The sequence below is a fragment of the Colobus angolensis genome, unplaced genomic scaffold, assembly GCF_000951035.1.
Source record: "Colobus angolensis palliatus isolate OR3802 unplaced genomic scaffold, Cang.pa_1.0 Scaffold150, whole genome shotgun sequence".
NCBI lineage: Eukaryota > Metazoa > Chordata > Mammalia > Primates > Cercopithecidae > Colobus > Colobus angolensis.
Window position 1 is genome coordinate 5,357,303 of NW_012114600.1, and position 19,837 is coordinate 5,377,139.

A 19,837-nucleotide genomic window follows, 5' to 3' on the forward strand; every position below is an offset into this window, starting at 1 on the left:
CGGCCTCCCAAAGTGCTGGGATCACAGGCGCGAGCCACCGTGCCCAGCTGACTTTTTTTTTTTTTTGGAGACAGAGTCTCCCTCTGTTGCCCAGGCTGGAGTGCAATGACATGACTTGGCTTGTTGCAACCTCCACGTCCTGAGTTCAAGCAATTCTTCTGCCTCAGCCTCCCGAGTAGCTGGGATTACAGGCGCATGCCACCACGTCTGGCTACTTTTTGTATTTCTAGTAGAGATGGGGTTTTACCATGTTGGTCAGGCTGGTCTCGAACTCCCAACCTCAGGTGATCCATCTGCCTTGTCCTCCAAAAGTGCTGGGATTACAGGCATGAGCCACTGCGCCCGGACGACTTTCTTTTTTCTTTTTTTTTGAGACAGAGTCTCGCTCTGTCATCCAGGCTGAAATGCAGTGGCACGATCTCTGCTCACTGCAACCTCTGCTTCCCAGGTTCAAGCAGTTTTTGTGCCTCAGCCACCCCAGTAGCTTGGATTACAGTCGTGCAGCACCCTGTCCATCTAATTTTAGTGTTTTCAGTACAGATGAGGTTTTGCCATATTGGCCAGGTTGGTCTCGAACTCCTGATCTCAGGTGATCTTCTTGCCTCAGCCTCCCAAAGTGCTGGGATTACAGGCATGAGCCACCACGCCTGGCCTGGTTAAAGACTTGAGTGATAAAATGGGAATTGTATCAATGCATTTTATCAGAATTCTAACATATTGTTAGTCCACCATGGTGGCTTCCATACCAAAATCTAGTGAATGTTAATGACAATGGCTAGTTAAGAAATGATAGATTTTGACCAACTAATTATTCTTGTACTAATATAAAATATAATGATATTGTTTTAGCAAAATGAAATAGCCTGGTGGCTGATATTTTTGTATATTAAAATACAGCAGCCATTATAGTAGACATTTTAAAATGAAACCATTCTAATGATTTTCTTTTCCTTATGTTTCTGATAATGTCAGAAGTTTCCCCTGACATTATATTTAGCAAATTGTTTCCATATTTACTTTGATATATGCATATATAGTTATCTAGTGAATTTACACTTTCCCCTGTAGTTCTATGTTTAATTATAATATCAAATAAAATGAAATAATCTTCTTATTCTGATAGAGAAGAAAAAGCTGGATCACTTACCAGTAACTGGAGTTCTCCTATTGGGTAATCTCCACAGATCCACATTGTTTGAAGTTATTGTGAGTGCCTCGAAGACCAAGGAACCGTTGAAATTTCCAATTTCAGGAAGGTAAGCAAGTGCACTGAAGCATGTCTCTAGCATCTCCCAAATCCCCTCCCCCAAACTTTCTTACATATACGTCTGTACTGCATGCCCCCTCAGTTCCAGTGGATGCCCATCAGGAAGATTCTCATGCTGGACAGAAGGGCAAGAGAGGTGGATCTGTGAGGGAAAAGACCCAATAGGATAACTCAAGTTACTGGTAAGTAATCTAGTTTTCACAAACTTGAGATTTTTTTTTCCCACAAATTTTGTCCCTTGAGAAGGTATTTCATTGAAAAGAAAGGAAGTTATTTGGGATAGCTTCTTTTTGTATGTTTGATGTGGATTGTGGAAAGTATTGTATGGACAGTAAATACTGAGCTATTAAATGAGTGTATGAGTGAAAAGTTTGACATTAATTTTAAAGTATTTTATTTACATAATGGCTGCTTCTAAAAGATTATACATTTACTTGGCCAGGGTTGGTGACTCACACTTGTAATCCCAGTACTTTCGGAGGCCAAGGTGGGTGGATCACCTGAGGTTGGGAGTTCAAGAACAGCCTGACTAACATGGAGAAACTCCGTCTCTACAAAAAATAGAAAATTAGCCGGGCATGGTGGTGCATACCTTTAATCCCAGCTGGTCGGGAGGCTGAGGCAGGAGAATTGCTTGAACCTGGGAGGTGGAGGTTGCGGTGGGCCGAGCTTATGCCATTGCACTCTGGCCTGGACAACAAGAGTAAAACTCCATCTCAAAAAAAATTACACATTTACTGCCTTTTAGTAAATGGTGTAGTTGTTCTAAAGCAATATAGAGAAGCTAAACGTTGAATTCTTTTATACATTGCTTTATGATATTGCTTTTTTGAAGTAAATATTTACACGGTAAAATTTATGGAGATATCATATTTGGTGAATTTCTTTTGGCACAGTAATACTAACCAGCAAGGATAGTTTAATTGACTAGCACTTTTTTTTTCTTTTGAGACAAATCTGGCTCTTATCGCCCAGGCTAGAGTGCAGTGGTGTGATCTTGGCCTACTGCAACTTCTACCTCCTACGCATAAGCCAGCCTCCCACTTCAGCCTCCTGAGTAGCTGGGACTACAGTTGCACACCACCATGCTCAACTAGTTTTTTTATTTTTTATAGAGATGGCGTGTTGCCATGTTGCCCTGGCTGGTCTGGAACTTACGAGCTCAAATGATCTGCCCACCTTGGCCTCCCAAAGTGTTGGGATTACGGGTGTGAGCCACCACTCCTGGCCTGACTAGCACTATTTTTTTTTTTTTTTGACTAGCACTTCTTAATGACAGTTTTCAGTGTATCTTGAACTTCATTGAAAAATACATTTGAAAAATAATATATGTTGCAATTATATTTACCACTTCCTTATTTGTAATGAAAAGACTTGATGGAGAATTGGTTCATTTTGAGCTCTCTGATTTCCTCAGGTACCAAATAACTTACTGAATTGATATTTGTAAATGTTACTATATAATTAGTTTCTTGGTTCTCATTTTTCTCCCACTCATTTTGCATTATTACTAGGGTTACTATTTCTAAAAAGGCATTTTAAATATAAAGAGCTTGTAGGGGTGTCCTGCTTATAGCTGTTTTACAAAACTTTCATCCGTTTTCTGGATACTTGAGGCCTGCTACTATACCAATTCCATCTTGTTTGTCCAGCCTTAATTTCTTCAGTTTGAAACTTTTGTTTATTCTTGCCTGGATAGTTATATCTACACTTGGTTTGTGGTTTCTGACTTTCTTCAGGTAAACTTCTCTCCGTTCTTATTTCTGTACTTTAAAGTTGAGGCAAGTCTTAACCCCTTTTATCAGTCCTTTTATGCTAGTGTCTTTGTTATCTCCAATTCTTCAGTAGAAAAGTGGGATGTCTGTAAGATTGTATTAATTCATGGAATTTACTTAATACAGTGCCTTAGCAGCACCCAGTTAATACCCTTATTGGCTAGTATTTGGCTATAGATTGATCTTAAACGTTTTTGTGGTTATGGTTAGCTGAATGATACAGTTTAGCCCTTAAATATTAGCTTTAGGTTGTATTGCCATTTTTTAATTTTAGTTTTAATTTATTTCATGTAATTTTTATTTTTTATTTTTTGAGACAAGAGTCTCACTCTGTTGCCCAGGCTAGATTGCAGTGGCGTGATCTCCGCTCACAGTTGCTCCCAGGTTCAAGCAATTCCCTTGCCTCAGCCTCCCAAGTAGCTGGGATTACAAGCATCTGCCCCCACGCCTGCCTAACTTTTTTGTATTTTTAGTAGAGACAGGATTTCACCATGTTGGCCAGGTTTTGAACTTCTGACCTCAAGTGATCTGCCCGCCTTGGCCTCCCAAAGTGCTAGGATTACAGGCATGAGCCACAACGCCTGGCCATATTGCTATTTTTAAAAAATATACAGCTCTTTTTTAAAAAATTTTATTATTTTTTACACAGGTATGTTGTATAATAAAAATATGCAACTCTTAAACTGAGTTTTTAGGTTCTTTGAGAGCAAACATAGTTTGCCTTTTTTTAAAGATTTTTTTAAAAGATATTTATGGTTTATCTTACTAGTTCCTAACATCAGTGACTGAGATTAAAAATATCATCCCCACTGGAACATTAGCTTTTTGTATAGATTCATGAATACACCCACCAGTTTTTTGTTTATTTGTTTTGTTTTGTTTTGTTCGAGACGGAGTCTCGCTCTGTCGCCCAGGCTGGAGTGCAGTGGTGTGATCTCGGCTCACAGCAAGCTCCACCTCCTGGGTTCACGCCATTCTCCTGCCTCAACCTCCCGAGTAGCCGGGACCAGGCGCCCGCCACCACGCCCAGCTAATTTTTGTAATTTTAGTAGAGACGGGGTTTCACCGTGTTAGCCAGGATGGTCTTGATCTCCTGACCTCGTGATCTGCCCTCCTCAGCCTCCCAAAGTGCTGGGATTACAGGTGTGAGCCACTGCGCCCAGCCTACACTTACCAGTTTTTTTAATCTATGAAGCAGATTCATTTGCCTCATCAATCTTATTTGTACTGTATTTTTTTCTTAAAAACAATTTTTCCCTTTAAAAGCTGGTATAGTGAAATTCTAATTATTTAATATGATAATAATTTATCTTGTGGCATATAAAAAAAGTGTATAGTTTTGAGAGCATAGAGTGGCTTCCCTTAAAGATTTAGTGTTAGAAAACAAAGTGGAAATACAGTATCCTTGATTTTTGCAGTTTGAATATCTTAGGTTATTGCTTTTTTTCCAGAAATGAAGGAAGGAAATGCTCTTTGACAGATTGTCTCTTCTAAATAATCATCAGAAAGCAGTTTGTCCAATCATTAGACAAGCCAAGATAAAGAACATTTAGTCAGATGACATAAATACTAGTTTTGAATCTACTGCTGCATGTCTTTGTACAATTCTGTTCAATCTCATAGTTTCTTTGGTGTGAATGATATGGTCATTATATTGAGAGTGTTACTGAAATATGGAGAAATATATTGAAATATTCCAAGTGAATTATCATGTTGGGCTCAGGAGTGGGTTCAGAAAAAAAAAAATGTGTGGAAATTTGGGTATGGTGTGTGCATGTATATGGAGAGGGAGGAAAAAAAGGTAAAGCGAAAGTTGTAAATGTTCACAATTTTGAATCTAGGTAGAAGGTATATGGGTCATTGTACTTTCAACTTTTCTTTGGCTTTGAAATTTTTTAAAAAGTTGGGGAGAAAGTTTTAAAAAGAACTTTGTGCTTCAGTTTCTCTAATTCTAAAATGGGAATAATAGAACTTTTCATGCCTTGAAGCAGGTAGGCACAGTGGGATAACATTTGGCAGAAGAGCAGCCAAGAGAATTCCTAAAAAGTGATTTTTTTTTTTTGTCATTAAAGAAGAGCTTTATAATGGAGAACTTTTCAAAGAACATTTTGCCTAAGCTGTTTTAGCTTAAAATTTGTCAGTTACTTTTTTTTTTTTTTTTAATACAGACTCTTACTCTGTTGCCCAGCCTGGAGTGGAGTGGCGTGATCTTGGCTCACTGCAGCCTCCGCCTCCTGGGTTCAAGCGATTCACCAGTCTCAGCCTTGTGAGTGCTAGGTCTACAGGTGCGCACCATCGCGTCCAGTTAATTTTTGTATTTTTAGTAGAAATGGGGTTTCGCCGTGTTGGTCAGGCTGGTCTTGAACTCCTGACTTCAGGTGATCTGCCCTCCTCAGCCTCCCAAAGTGCTGGGATTACAGGTGTGAGTCACTGCACCCGGCCAGACATCAGTTACTTTTTTTTTTTTTTAACTAAGAGCATATTGCATTATAATTGAACAAAAACAGTTACTTCAGAAACAATAAATATTTATGTAAAATAACCAATTAAAATCTTGAAAAATATAGCTTGTAATAAAATAACTCAATAAATGAGTAAAACAATAGAAGATTTGACACAGCTAAAGAGAGAAGTTACTAATTTGAAGAAAGAAATGAGTACTTCTCCAGACAAGCACAGAGAAATGAAGAGGTGAAAAATATGGAAGAAAAGATGACACTTAGAGGACAGATTGAGCAGTTCCCGTATAGATCTAATTGGAGTTTTAGAAGAGCGCATACACAAAATAGTGGAGAAGCAATTTTAAAGGAAAGATGATTAAGAATTTTCAAGAATTAAAATACAAAATGGAAATTACAAAATGATTAGAACTAAATCACAACAGAAGTATTGTATCAAAATTTGAGGGATGCACAAAAAAATGGTACTTGGGGATAAAGTTATAATCTTTAATGAATGTATTAGATTGAAAGATTGAAAATAAATGAGCCAGCTGTTCAATTTAAAAAACTAAAAAAAGAGTAGAGCCAAAGGAAGAAGAGGAAATAATAAAAATGAAAATAGAACTAGAAAATAATCAGCAGTGCCCAGGCACGGTGGCTCACGTCTGTAATCCCAGCACTTTGGGAGGCTGAGGCAGGTGGATTACGAGGTCAGGAGTTCAAGACCAGCCTGGCCAAGATGGTGAAACCCTGTCTCTACTAAAAATACAAAAATTAGCCAGGTGTGGTGACAGGCGCCTGTAATTTCAGCTACTCGGGAGGCTGAGGCAGAGAATTGCTTGAATCTGGGAGGTGGAGGTTGCAGTGAGCTGAGATCGCGCCACTGCACTCCAGCCTGGGTGACAGAGCGAGACTCTGTCTCAAAAGAGAGAAAATAAGCAGCAGCAATAAAAACAATGTCGCGATCAGTCAAAGCTGATTATTTTCAGTTGATTCTGGAAATACCCAAGAAAAACAGATGAGACTAATAGTCAAATTTTAAAAAGAGGTATCAGTACAACTATAATGGTGATTTTTAAAATTATAAGAAATTGCTAATAATTTATATGTATATAAATTTTAAAAATGAGAGTTTCATTTTCTAGTAATTTTTTTTTTCAAATTTGTCTGTACAAGAAAAAGAAACCAAAAACCATTAAAGAAATTGAAGCTGTAATAAATTTCCCCAAGAGGAATAGGTGTTTTTGTTTTTAATAATAACTTTATTGAGATATTCACATACCATATTACTTACCTGGTTAAAATGTACAATTCAGTAGATTTCAGTATTTTTACAGAGTTTTGCCAAGAGTTACTATAGTCATTTTTAGAACGTTTTCATCTCTCCTAACCCTCTATCCTTAGGCATCTACTAATCTACCTCTTATTTCTATAGATTGGCCTGTTCCGGACAGTTCATAAAATGGAATTATACAATATGTGTTTTGGGAGGGGTTGATTTCTCTCACTTAGCATGTTTTTAAGGTTTATCCACATTGTAGCATATGTCAGTACACTTCATTCTTTTTTATAGCCAAATAATACATCATTGTATGTGAATATACCACATTTTGTTTATTCATTTATCAGTTGATGGATGTTTGTATTGTTTTGCACTTTCTGGTTATTATGAATAGTCCTTCTGTGAACTGTTACAGTCCTGTGTTGTTTCCAGGACCTCCCTCAGATGCTTTAAGTCTCTGACATAAAAATGCCACAGTATTTGCATATAACCTGTGTACATTCTTCTGTATGCATTACATGATCTCTAGATTACTTGTAATATCTAATATAACCCAAATGCTCTGTAAATAGTTGTTATAGTACATATTGCTTAGAGAATAATGACAAGGGAAAAAAGTCTGTACATAGTATAGACACAACTTTTCCCCCCAAATATTTTCAATCTGCAGTTGGTTGAATCCATGGATATGGAGCGCTGACTATATATACCTAGGAGTGAAATCGCTGGGTCATGTGATACTCCGTGTTTAAACTTTTGGGGAACCGCAAGACTGTTTTCCAAAGTGGCAGCATCATTTTATTTTCCCACCAGCAGTGTACAAAGGTTCACATTTTTCTGTAATGTCACCAGTGCTTTTCATTATCTATCTTTTTAATTATTGCCTTTCTAGTTTGGGTGAAGTGGTGTCAGAAGGAATAGGTTTTTTTTTTTGGTTGGTTTTTTTAGAGATGGGGTCTTGCTGTGCTGTTGAGGCTGTAGTGCAGTGGCTATTCACAGGCATGATCATAGTGTACTGCAGCTTCAAACTCCTAGCCTCAAGCAATTCTCCCACCTCAGCATCTCAAGCATGAAGGGATCGTTTTAATGATGATATTTGTAATTATAATTTGAGATATGCTTTTGGGGAACAGCTAATCCCAATCTTATACAAATTGACTCAGAAAACAGAAAAAGAGGGAAAGTTACTTTACCTGTTTATCAGGCAAGTTTAGCATTTAAATCTAGAATGGAAAGACTATACAAGGGAAAGTATACTACATTCAGTTTTACTTATGAACACAGACATAACAATTTTAATTGGGATAGGAGTTTAGGATAGTTCAATATTTGAAAATTGTATCAATTAAATTTATAAGAAAATTTAGGAAAAAAATCTAGATAAATTTGGTAAAACTATATGTTAAAACTCAATACCCATTAAAGCTTTAAAAAACCACTCTTACACTATGAACAGAAATGAACTTTTTTTCTTACAGTAAAGGCTACCTTTCAAATAGCAAGCATCATGCTTAATAGTGAAACTTCGGAAACATTCTCATTAAAGCCAAGTATAAGACAGATATATCTCTATCAATAAACAAAAAAGAAAGAAAATCCAAAAGGATTGAAAAGGAAGGGAAATGAGATGAGATTCTTCCTAGAAATGTTAAAAGAAATGAATGTACTGTTTGTATTAATAAAAGAATTCAACATTGCTGGATACAAGGTCAGCATTCAAACTAGCAGTAGCCAATTAAAAAATAAAAAATATCTCCTTTATATGAAATTCTATAAAGTACCCAACATTTTATTGAAGGACATAAAATTAGACATGAATAAAAGGCAGGATATACTATATTTTTGGGTGGGAAGTTAAAATTTATTTAGTAGTAAATATTACTGAAAAGTTACTTTGTGAATTTTATGTAGTTTCAGACAAAAATCCCAGTATGATTTTTTTGTGTGTGTGGAAAATGACCTTCATGTGCAAAATTAAAAGTTCAAGAATAACCAAGATAGTTTTGGAAGAAGAAAAAGAATGAGGAGGAACTTACTCTGTTGGATGTCACGATGAATTTAAAAATTATGGTATTTAGCCCCGGGCGTGGTGGCTCACGCCTGTAATCTCAGCACTTTGGGAGGAGGAGGCGGGTGGATCACCTGAGGTCAGGACCAGCTTGGCCACCATGGTGAAACCCCATCTCTACTACAAAAATTAACTGGGCATGGTGGCATGTGCCTGTAATCCCAGCTACTTGGGAGACTGAGGTGGGAGAATCGCTTGAACCTGGGAGGCGGAGGTTGCAGTGAGCTGAGATCGTGCCATTGCATTCCAACCTGGGTGACAAGAACGACACTCCGTCTCAAAAAATAGAAATAAAAATTGTGCTATTTAGATTGAAATACTACATACAATGACAAAGAACAAACTGCTATGCATAACATGGGATGAATCTCTCCCAGACTTAATGTTGAATGAAATTAGTGAGACACAAGGATTACATATTGTACGATTTCATTTATAGGAAGCTCAAAAACAAGTAGAAATAATCTATAGTGATAGAGATGAGAATTGTGGTCATCTTGGAAGCATGGTACTGATTGGGAGGGATCATGAGGGAGCCTCCTGGAGCATGAGGAATGTTAATAGTTTGGCCTGAGCTGAATCACATAGGAGTATATGTATTTAAAGGTCAAGCTGTCATTCAGTATTTGTGTGCTTTATGTAAGTATCTCTGTTAAAAAAAATTATGGCACTTGAAGTATAGTATTAGTACAGGAAAAGACAAACTAATAAAAGAGAGAGTTCAGAAATGGATTCATACATATTTGGAACATTGGTGAAGGCTGGAAACATTCCCTGGCAGTAAGGAGAGAAAAAATAGACTGTCAAATTGGTTTTCTAGATGGGGGAAAAAGTAGATCTCTGCTTCAAGCAATAGGTGAAAATAAATTCCAGTTGAATTAAATAATACACATGAAAAACTATTTTTTAGAAAGAAGATAATATAGATGAGTATGCAACTTTAGGATATGGAAGATCTTTAACAAGTCAGGAAAAGAAGAATGAACCATCAAGGATAAAGACATTAAGGGTAAATGATTTTGCTGCCTCAAAAAGAAAAACTTGAGTTTAATAGAAGACATCAGGCTGGGCTTGGTAGTTCACACTTGTAATCCCAGCAATCTGGGGAGACCAGGGCAGGTTCACTTGAGGTCAGGAGTGCAAGACTAGCCTGATCAACATGGTGAAACCCTGTCTGTACAAAAAATACAAAAATTAGCCAGGCATGGTGGCACGTGCCTGTGGTCCCACCTACTCAGAAACCTGAGACACTAGAATCGCTTGAATCCAGGAGGTGGAGGTTGCAGTGAGCCGAGATTGTGCCACTGCCCTCCAGCCTGGGCTCGAAAAAAAAAAAAAAGAGATCATAAACCAAACTAAAAGATACATGACATACCTAGGAGGAGACACACACAATATCTTTAATATTCGGTGGATTTGTGTCCAGACTATATAAAGATCAAAAGAATAAGATAATACACATAAAATGAACAATGGATATAAAGGCAGTTAGCAGCAGAGGAAACGGAATTGGAATGGCTAATGAACTGGAAAGATGCTTAGTCTCATTGGTAGGGAAGTGCAGTTGAAAACATATGAGCTATCAATTTTCACCCATTAGATTGCAAAGCTTAGGATGGGATGTTACACAGTTGAAAATGTGCATACTCTATTATCTAGCAGTTAATTACTATTCAAGGTATTAGTCTAGAGAAACTTGAACACTTGCCCAAGGAGGAATGTACATGGATATTCATGTGGAAAAAATAATCTAAATGCCTGTCAGTAGGAAGGCATGGATAAATAAGATATAATTATACAATGGAGAATTACCTAGATCTATATTTAGGCTATTATCATTAATTAGTATTTATTTCAATTTAAGAAACACTTTGTACTTTCTGTGTCCAGGTTCTGTATTGTTTTAAGCCCTTTATGAATCTTAACTGTTGTAATCCTCATGAAAAGTCAGAAAGAAGTACTATCATTATATTCATTTTGCATATGGGAATACTGAAGCATAGAGGGGTAAATAACCTCCTCACTCTCATAGCTAGTAAATAGCAGAGCCAAGATTTGAAGGTAGGATTTGAACCTGTTGTCTGGCTTCAGAGTCCACTATACCATGCTACCTTTTGATGTGTATGAATATGGAGATACCACCTAAATGTAAGGAAAAGTTCGTTTCAGAATGATGTGTATAATGTGATCTCATTTACCCAAACTTATGACAGTGGTTGCCTCTGGATGTGATTGCAAGGTGAGGGAGATACACTGATGGTGGTGAAAGGAAACTAGCTTTATGGAACTGCATGCTTTTCCTTAAGGAAGATGTACATTACTTTATAGCTTTTAAAATACTTATATGGAGTATAGGTATGTGCTTATTTTTGCAAAAAGAAACACTGGAAAGATTGACCTTTGTTGTTTTAATCTTCATTTCTTCTTGATACTGGTTTATGGTAGAAAAAGATTAGCTTGGTTCTGATGCAGTAGAGCAGCAGATAAGCACTGGGTGCTAGGGATAGGAAGGTGAATAGTTTTCAGCCTGTCTCTTTAAGGAGTTCAGCTTTACAGGGAAAGAGATAAGGAAAATAATTTTGATTCAGTTGATACATACAAATCTGTTTTCTGCCTTGTTTCTCTATCCTTGTCACTTTCCCTCCAAATACAAATAGGAGAAGGAGGAAATGTCTTGATTTGGGGCACGGGAAACAGACAGTGAAATACTGATGAAGATCCCACTTCTATTCTTTTACAAAACTATCAGAGTGTAAACTCTGTAATGGTCAGATATCATAGCTTGTTCACCATCTTATCTCCAACATTTAGTATAATGCCTTTTGCTTAGTAAACTCCTAGAGATGTTTGAATGGATAACTGATGCACTTTCAGATGTCACTCTCAAATTAAAGCATCTTAACCCAAAAGTTCTCCTTAAACTGTTTGAGATACCTTCCATTGATTCCATTTCTTCCATTGGTTGTCAGGCACTAAGGTAATTTAACTGAGAACACTATATAACCTTGAATTGCTATGTGCCAAAGAATTCTGACTTGAGTAATGTTCTAATCTGTAGGAAATGTTGGGTCCTAAAAATCTATTTTATTTTTAACTGTGCTGAGTCTAATCCTTTTTTTTAAGCTAATAGTCTTTTAATATTGGAATAGTACAGTTGGTTTTCTCAGTATTACTGTATTCTGTGTCTCTGAGTTAGTGCTAGCTTGTAAAACTGTTATGTTCTGTATTTTGAAATTCTTTATTTCCTAAAACCACATTTTCTTCAAGTTTCCTGATAGGACCATAGACTGTTTCTGGATGGTATTAGTGTTTATAATATGAGAATTCCAGTGCCTTTTGAAATCTGTTATGGTATTGCATAAAAAGTAATGGTACTATTTCATTTCATCCTAGTGAGAAAGGTGTGTGGATTTTTTGGTGGTAAATTGGAGTCCATGTATGTGTGATCCTCCCAACAGAGTGAATTTAAATGTCTAAAGATTACTGAGAAAGGATAAACTTGAATAAATCATAGTGAACAATGTTTATGTCACTTTTTAAAGTTTTAACACTTGTAATTGAGTAAATCCTGAAACAAAGCATATTATTATGTTTGATAGATTTAAACTATTGGTCAAATCCTGTTCCATGTGTACATAGTGTTTCTTTCTTACTCTGTAACCCTTTTGCCAGAGATAACAGGAAGAGAGCCTGGTTACCATTGGGTGGAACAATCCTGCCGGCTCAAGCCTCTGCCTAGAAATTTGGGTCATTCTCTTTTTTGGACAGTCTGGTAAGCTGTCACTGTTTTTCACCTTAAAATCATCTTGTCGAAGATATACCCAAGAGGAAATTAATACTAAAGGAACAAACAATATTAAATTCAACGAAAACGTTAAAATAGTCAGATGAAATTAAACATAGCTAATCTAGAATTGTAAAGTTTTTTTTTATATGAAGTATTCAAAATCAGGGTATATTTTACATTTATAGCACATCTTAACTTGAACTAGCCACATTTTAAGTGGTCGGTACCCACATGTAGTTCCTGTATTGAGCGGCACAGACTTAGAGCATTTGAAACAAGCTTTGGTGTTATGTAGTTCTGCTGTTTGAAAAAAGCTTTGGTGTTATGTAGTTCTGCTGTTACTCCTCAATAAAGGTGCCTCGGCTATCTTTTCTTTTTTGTTGCTTCACCTGTTCATGGGCACTCATCTTAACTATTAATCATTTGTAGTCTGAAATCTGCTATCCATTTCTGAATTTTACAGAGCATTTAGGGCTTTCCATAAGGGTTCCCTGATACCTAGATCTACTTAATTTCTTTAGATAAAATGTAATGTTTCATTCTGATAAACTTTTGTTTTGAGACAGGGTCTCGCTCTGTTGCCCAGGCTGGAGTGCAGTGGTGCGATCTCAGTTCACTGCAACCTCTGCTTCTTGGACTCAAGCAATTCTTGCACCTCAGCCTCCCAAGTAGCTGGGATTACAGGCGTGAGCCATCAACACTTGGCTAATTTTTGTATTTTTTTGTAGAGACAGAGTTTCGCCATGTTTCCTAGGCTGATGTCAAACTCCTGAGCTCAAAGTGATCCACCTTGCCTCAGCCTTCCAAAGTACTGGGATTATAGGCTTCATTCTGATAAGCTTTTAATCAGAATACTGGCTCTGCTTTTTGTCAGAATATCAGACCCTCTACGTGGGCTAGAGTAGGTAGGATTATAATTATCATCATCTCCCTAAGGAAAGGTCACTAACTTCTTTTTTGCTTTAAAGTCATTGCTCTGAACCAGAAGGATTCCTTACGTGATGACTTATATTTTTATAAGGTGAGGCCCAACATTTCACTCTATGGGAGTTGGATATGCTTTCCCTAGATATTAATTGCTTAGAGGTTTTCAAATCAACTCATTTTGTTTTTTACTTTTTTTCCTAGTAGATGCTATTTGAGAGTGAACGTATTGCAAAGTAGAACTATATCTAGTTTGGTATACCAAGGTATAACATAAGTGACTTAATATTTTGATAGTCTGTTGCTTTCATCTGTCCTAGATGAGGGACAGTTTAGAAGATTATTTTCAGTAAATGAATTTATAATTTCTATATACTAGTTATCCATGTATCCCAATAGCAGCTGAATTTTCTATAATTTATTTCAAATACTCTCAAACTTTACTCTTGTAAGGTAAGATTAATTGGACTCTGATTATATAAATGTTAAGATTGTGAAGTTTTGGGGGTTATGTGTTTTCTTATGTTGATTATTGTTTAATTTCTGTACCCATTGTTAGTGTCTAGTTTTTCTCAGCCTACCTCTTTGTTATACCACTTCTATTCCAGCAGAATCTCAAACGCAATTTTAGTTCTTCCCAACCCTGTTATCCAGGCATACATATTATTATTATTATTATTATTATTATTATTATTATTATTATTTTTTGAGACGGAGTCTCGCTCTGTCACGCAGGCTGGAGTGCTGTGGCTGGATCTCAGCTCACTGCAAGCTCCGCCTCCCGGGTTCACGCCATTCTCCTGCCTCAGCCTCCCGGGTAGCTGGGACTACAGGCGCCGCCACCTCACCTGGCTAATTTTTTGTAGTTTTTTTTTTTTAGTAGAGACAGGGTTTCACCGTGTTAGCCAGGATGGTCTCGATCTCCTCTCGTGATCCGCCCGTCTCGGCCTCCCAAAGTGCTGGGATTACAGGCTTGAGCCACCGCGCCCGGCCCATACATATTATTTATTGGGCATTTCCCTGCATAGTTAGTGCAGCATTTAGCGTTATTTACCCCTGAGAAGATAGTAGTGTGGAATTAGCAGTGACTGGATGTGGAATTAGCAACAAAGTTCCTGGCTTGGAGTTGAAGTGAAGTAAAGAATATTCTTCTTCTCCCATCCACTATGATCACACATTCTATTTAACTTCATTGCCCCTAGCTAGATGAAAGCTGATAGCTGCTAATTTTGGTCACTGGGGTGTTGGACAAATTTTTGAATTAGAGGAGGGTTCATAGCCAAAGGAAGAACAGCAGTCAGCCTAGAAAGAACACTGGGCAGCACATGGCAGCAGTGACTGCGAACAACCTGCTAAATAGCAGGCTGGGGTTAGAGCAAAGGAGCACTGTAATAATTTTCTTACTTGTATTTTCTGTGCTCTAGTTCTGTCTATTGTCATGACACTAATTTTCGAAAAAATTCCCCTTTTAAGCTCATCACTATTTACTGAGGACAAGGAAATGTGAGGTACTTTCTTAGAATTGAACAAAACAGACACTGCCTTCTCAAGTGGTGATTACTTGATACCCTCTTGAAATCTTTAGTAACTCTCCATTCCTGTTTAAATCTCCACTGCCCTCAGGTCCAAGTCAGACTCATCAGCTTTGTCTTTGAGCTTCAGCAGGGACAAATGACTGGTGGTATTGGTTTGCTCATAGTCTTGTTTTGTCCCTTCAATGTTGTCCTGTACCATGTTTCAAAGAAATTTTATGGCTATCATTAAAAAATCAAGAGCTTTCACTTGGAATTTTATATTTCCATCTTCTTTTTTTAAAAAGGGAAGGTGTAGCAACACTGAGCCACCTTTGTTCATTGCAACAATCTGCACCATTTAGTTGGGGCTTTTGCTTTCCACAGTCCCTGTTGCCTCCTGGGTTTTTCGTGTACCTGATCCTCTTTATTCCTTTTTATTACTTACCTACTCTCTGTAGATAATTCAACTTGCAACACTTGTTCTAGATAATCTGGTCCCTCACTACTGTAAACTAACTTTCTTTTCTTTATTATGAAACTCTGGTATAACCAAAGGGACATCCTCTTTAACATGGTCCACATTCCTTAACATGGCTTGCGAATTGTTTCATGTTCTGGTTCCTGTTTATTTCTTCAGCCGTAATTACCTCTTTCCATTCACCTGTATAAAGTTATGTCCCAGCCATATTTGTCACCCACTTATAGGTGGTGTGCTCTGCTCTTTCTGGCCTTTACACACACGCTAGTCTCTTAATCTCTGGATGCTGTTTTGCCTGCCCTCCCATTCTTTTTTTTTTTTTTTTTTGAGATGGCGCCTTGATCTGTCACCCAGGCTGGAGTGCAGTAGTGCGATCTCAGTTCACCTTACTGCAACCTCCACCTCCTGGGCTCAAGCAGTTCTTCTGCTTCAGCCTCCCGAGTAGCTGGGATTACAGGCGTGTACCACCACACTCGGCTAATTTTTGTGTCTTTAGTAGAGACGGGGTTTCACCATGTTGCCCAAGCTGTTCTCCAACTCCTGACCTCCGGTGATCCACCCACCTCGGCCTCCCAAAGTGCTGGGATTACAGATGTGGGCCACCGTGCCTGGCCCTGTTCTACCATTCTCTGTAGCTGCCCCAGTAACCCCTGCCTTCCACTCCTCCCCACCACCAGTTTAGTTAATTTCTATTCACTTCAATTCTTAATTTAGGTGTTATATCCTTCAGAAAGCCTTCTGTGCTCCTGTAGGATCTGCTTAGGTACCCATCCTCTGTATTTCCATAGCTGCCTGAATTTAACCCTGTCTCAATACACTATGACTGGTTTGATGGTCTATTCTCTACAGTGTTCTGTAGCTTTTTTGAGGGCAGAACTGTGTCTTCACCTTTGATTTCTAATGCCCATCATAAAATAGGTACATTGTAAATATGTATTGAATGGATGACTCACTAGGCTCTTTTAATAATCATTAATTCTGAGCCTATGTGGTTTCTATTGTACGGAATATTGTTTTCATCCTTTCAACTCTTCTTCATCCTCTAAGCTTCTACTAGGGGACTATCCCTAACAAGATACTTCTTTCCCTGGCTTGTTTTAGTATCTACTTACCTTTTTCTTCTTTAAATTCTGGTAATACTTTTTAGAAATCTTGTTTTAGCATTTGGCATTTGTTTCCTATATGTTACTTTAAATTGAAGTTACATTTAATGCCACAATTTCATTCTTAAAGTATTAAAATGTCAGTAACCTGTGCTTTACGTGATAGTATATTGCCAGCTAAAATAATGTATCCATTGATTAGATCGATTCATGAGTCAAACCTTTATTACTTTCTTGGATATTGTTCCTCACTTACAGAGAACTTAAGACATCTAGCCAGAAGTTTTTCTCTCTACCTAGGTTTCTTTATCCATTTGAACTTCTCCCATAATAGCACTTAGTGGATGTACTTCAATTGCTTGTGTATTTTTGTGTTTCTCACACTGAACTATAAGGCCTGAAACGGTATCTATCATATTAAAACTACCTGTTGTTATAATGTTTTAACTAATATTGGAGTTTAGAAGATCTTGATGTTCAAAAGATGTGTTTTTGATATATGTCTGTAAAGTGTTTTCAGTAAGCTAGGCATGATCATCTCATTTATTTACATGTGGACTGTTAGTTACACAGCTTCATTTGCGTGTCTTCTAGACATCTCAAACTTAGGCAAAATGAACTTACGTATGTTTGCATGTTTTTACTGGAATATGTGTTTCGTGAGTATACCTGTAACATAGGGCTTGGACCATAGGTAGTTTTTAGTAAATGTTTATTAAGTGAGAGAATGACTGTACAACACCAAAAAATTTTTATGTTACTGATTTAGAATATTATAGGACATAGGTATATAAGAATGGCTTAGATTTATTTATTTATTTATTGTGCAGTGGCACAATCTCAGCTCACTGAAACCTCTGCTTCTTGGTTTCAGGTAATTTTCCTGCCTCAACCGCCTGAGTAGCTGGGATTACAGGCGCTTGCCACCACATCTGGCTGATTTTTGTATTTTTAGTAGAGACGGGTTTTCACCATGTTGGCCAGACTGGTCTCGAACTCCTGACCTCAGGTGATCTGCCTGTCTGAGCCTCACAAAGTGTTAGGATTACAGGTGTGAGCCACACTGGCCAGCTTAGATTTATTTTACTTCACAACTTGTAGCGTAGAGCTTGCAGGGCTGGAAGTTGCTCTGGGTGAGTCATTGAGTGAGTAGTGAATGAATGTGAAGGAAGGCCTAGGAAATTACTGTATGCTACTGTAGATTTTATAAACACTGTACACTTAGGCTACACTAAATTTATTTTTAAAATTTTATTTCTTCAGCAATAAATTAACCATAGCTTAATGTAATGTTTTTACTTTATAAGCTTATTAATTTTTTTACCATTTTTACTCTTTTGTAGTGACACTTAGCTTAAAATGCAAACTCAACAGTACAAAAATACAGGTATTTTCTTTCTTTATATCCTTATTCTTATTCTGTGTGCTTTCTCCATTCAAAATTTTTTTTACTTTGTTACTTTTTAAACTGTTTGTTAAAAATGAAGACACAGACACATGCATTAGCCTAGGCATACAGAGTCAGGATCATCAATATCACTGTCTTCTTGAGAACTCTGCCTTGTCTCACTGGAAGGTCTTCAGGAGTAAATAACATGCATGGAGCCGTCATCTCCTGTGATAACAATGGCTGGTCAGACGTGGTGGCTCATGCCTGTAATCCCAGCATTTTGGGAGGCCGACACAGGCAGATCACTTGAGCCCAGGAGTTGGAAACCAGCCTGGGCAACAGGGCAAAACCTTGTCTCTACAAAAATACAAAAAAATTAGCTGGGTGTTCATGCATCTGTAGTCCCAGCTACTCAGGAGGCTGAGGTGGGAGGATCACTTGAGCACAGAAGGTCAAGGCCAGCTGCAGTGAACAGTGATTGCACCATTGGATTCTAGCTTGAGTGACAGAGTGAGATGCTGTCTCAGCAAAAAACAAAAACAACAATGATTTCAGGAATACCTCCTGAGGGGCCTGCCCCAGGTTGTATACAGTTATAAATACAAGGAATATACTCTGAAATAGCAATAAAAAGTATAGTAAATACATAAACTAGTAATAGTCATTTATTATCATTGTCAAGTTTTATGGACAATACGTAATTGCATGTACTATTTTTTTTTGAGAGGGAGTCTCATTCACTCTGTTGCCTAGGCTGGGGTGCAGCAGCACAATCTCAGTGCACTGCAGCTTCCGCCTCCCCAGTTCAAGTAATTCTTCTGCCTCAGCCTCCCAAGTAGGTGGGATTACAGGCATGCACCACCACACGTGGCTAATTTTTGTATTTTTAGGAGAGATAGGGTTTCACCATGTTGACCAGGCTGGTCTCAAACTCCTGGCCTCAAGTGATCTGCCCCACTCGGCGTCCCAAAGTGCTGGGATTACAGGTGTGAGCCACCGTGCCCGGCTGGTATGTGCTGTACTTTTATATGACAGGCAGCACAGTAGGTTTGTTTATATGAGCATCACTGCAAACACACGAGTACTATGTGATGTTATGACAGCTTCTTCACTAGGTGATAAGTATTTGTCAGCTTCATTTCTTAGGGAACCACTGTCACATATGTGGTTTGTTGTTGACCAAAATGTTGTTAGGGGACATGGACTGTATGTTTAAAAGTAACTTTGCAAAGAACCGGAAGTAAACTATGTAACTCCAAAATTGGGTAGGAGAAGAGGAGGACTGATAGTACTGCCTTGACCAAAATCTTTAAATCCATTCACTTCTATCTCTACCATTTGTCAGCTACCCTAAGCCACCATCTCTTTTCTGGGCTACTCTAATAGTGTACTACTTAGTGTCTCCAATTCCATATGTGTTTTAAAAATTAAAATATAATGGAAGTCACTTACATCCTTAAAAGTATTTCAAGGTACTTATTGTACCTAGAATAAAATCTGAGTTGTGTTGTTTTGTTTTGTTTGAGACAAGGTCTTACTATGTTGCCCAGGCTACAATGCAGTGGCATAATCACAGCAGCCTTGACCTCCCAGGCTCAAGTGATCCTACCACCTCAGCCTCCTGGGTAGCTAGGCCCACAGGTGTGTGCCACCATGCCCAACTATTTTTTTTTTTTATTTGTGGAGATGAGGTCACACTGTGTTGCCCAGACTGGTCTTGATTTCCTGGGCTCAGGAGATCCTTCTGCCTCAGCTTCCCAAAGTGTTGGGATTACAGGCATGTGCCACAACATTCAGCCAAAATCTAG

General features: G+C 37.9%; 1 protein-coding gene across 6 annotated transcripts in view; it reads left to right on the forward strand.

The window, feature by feature from the left end:
* The window catches only part of YAF2 (YY1 associated factor 2), a 90,795-nt gene that overhangs the window by 24,234 nt on the left and 46,724 nt on the right, over nt 1-19,837 (forward strand). For 2 of the 6 annotated variants that reach the window (XM_011936093.1, XM_011936094.1), the window contains exon 3: nt 1,185-1,256. The exons of 3 other annotated variants lie outside the window; for them this stretch is intronic. In XM_011936093.1, the coding sequence (XP_011791483.1) occupies nt 1,185-1,256 (72 nt within the window). Of the gene's footprint in view, nt 1-1,184; nt 1,257-12,505; nt 12,606-19,837 lie in introns of all 6 variants that reach the window. One more of the 6 variants, XM_011936096.1, reaches the window with a different exon arrangement.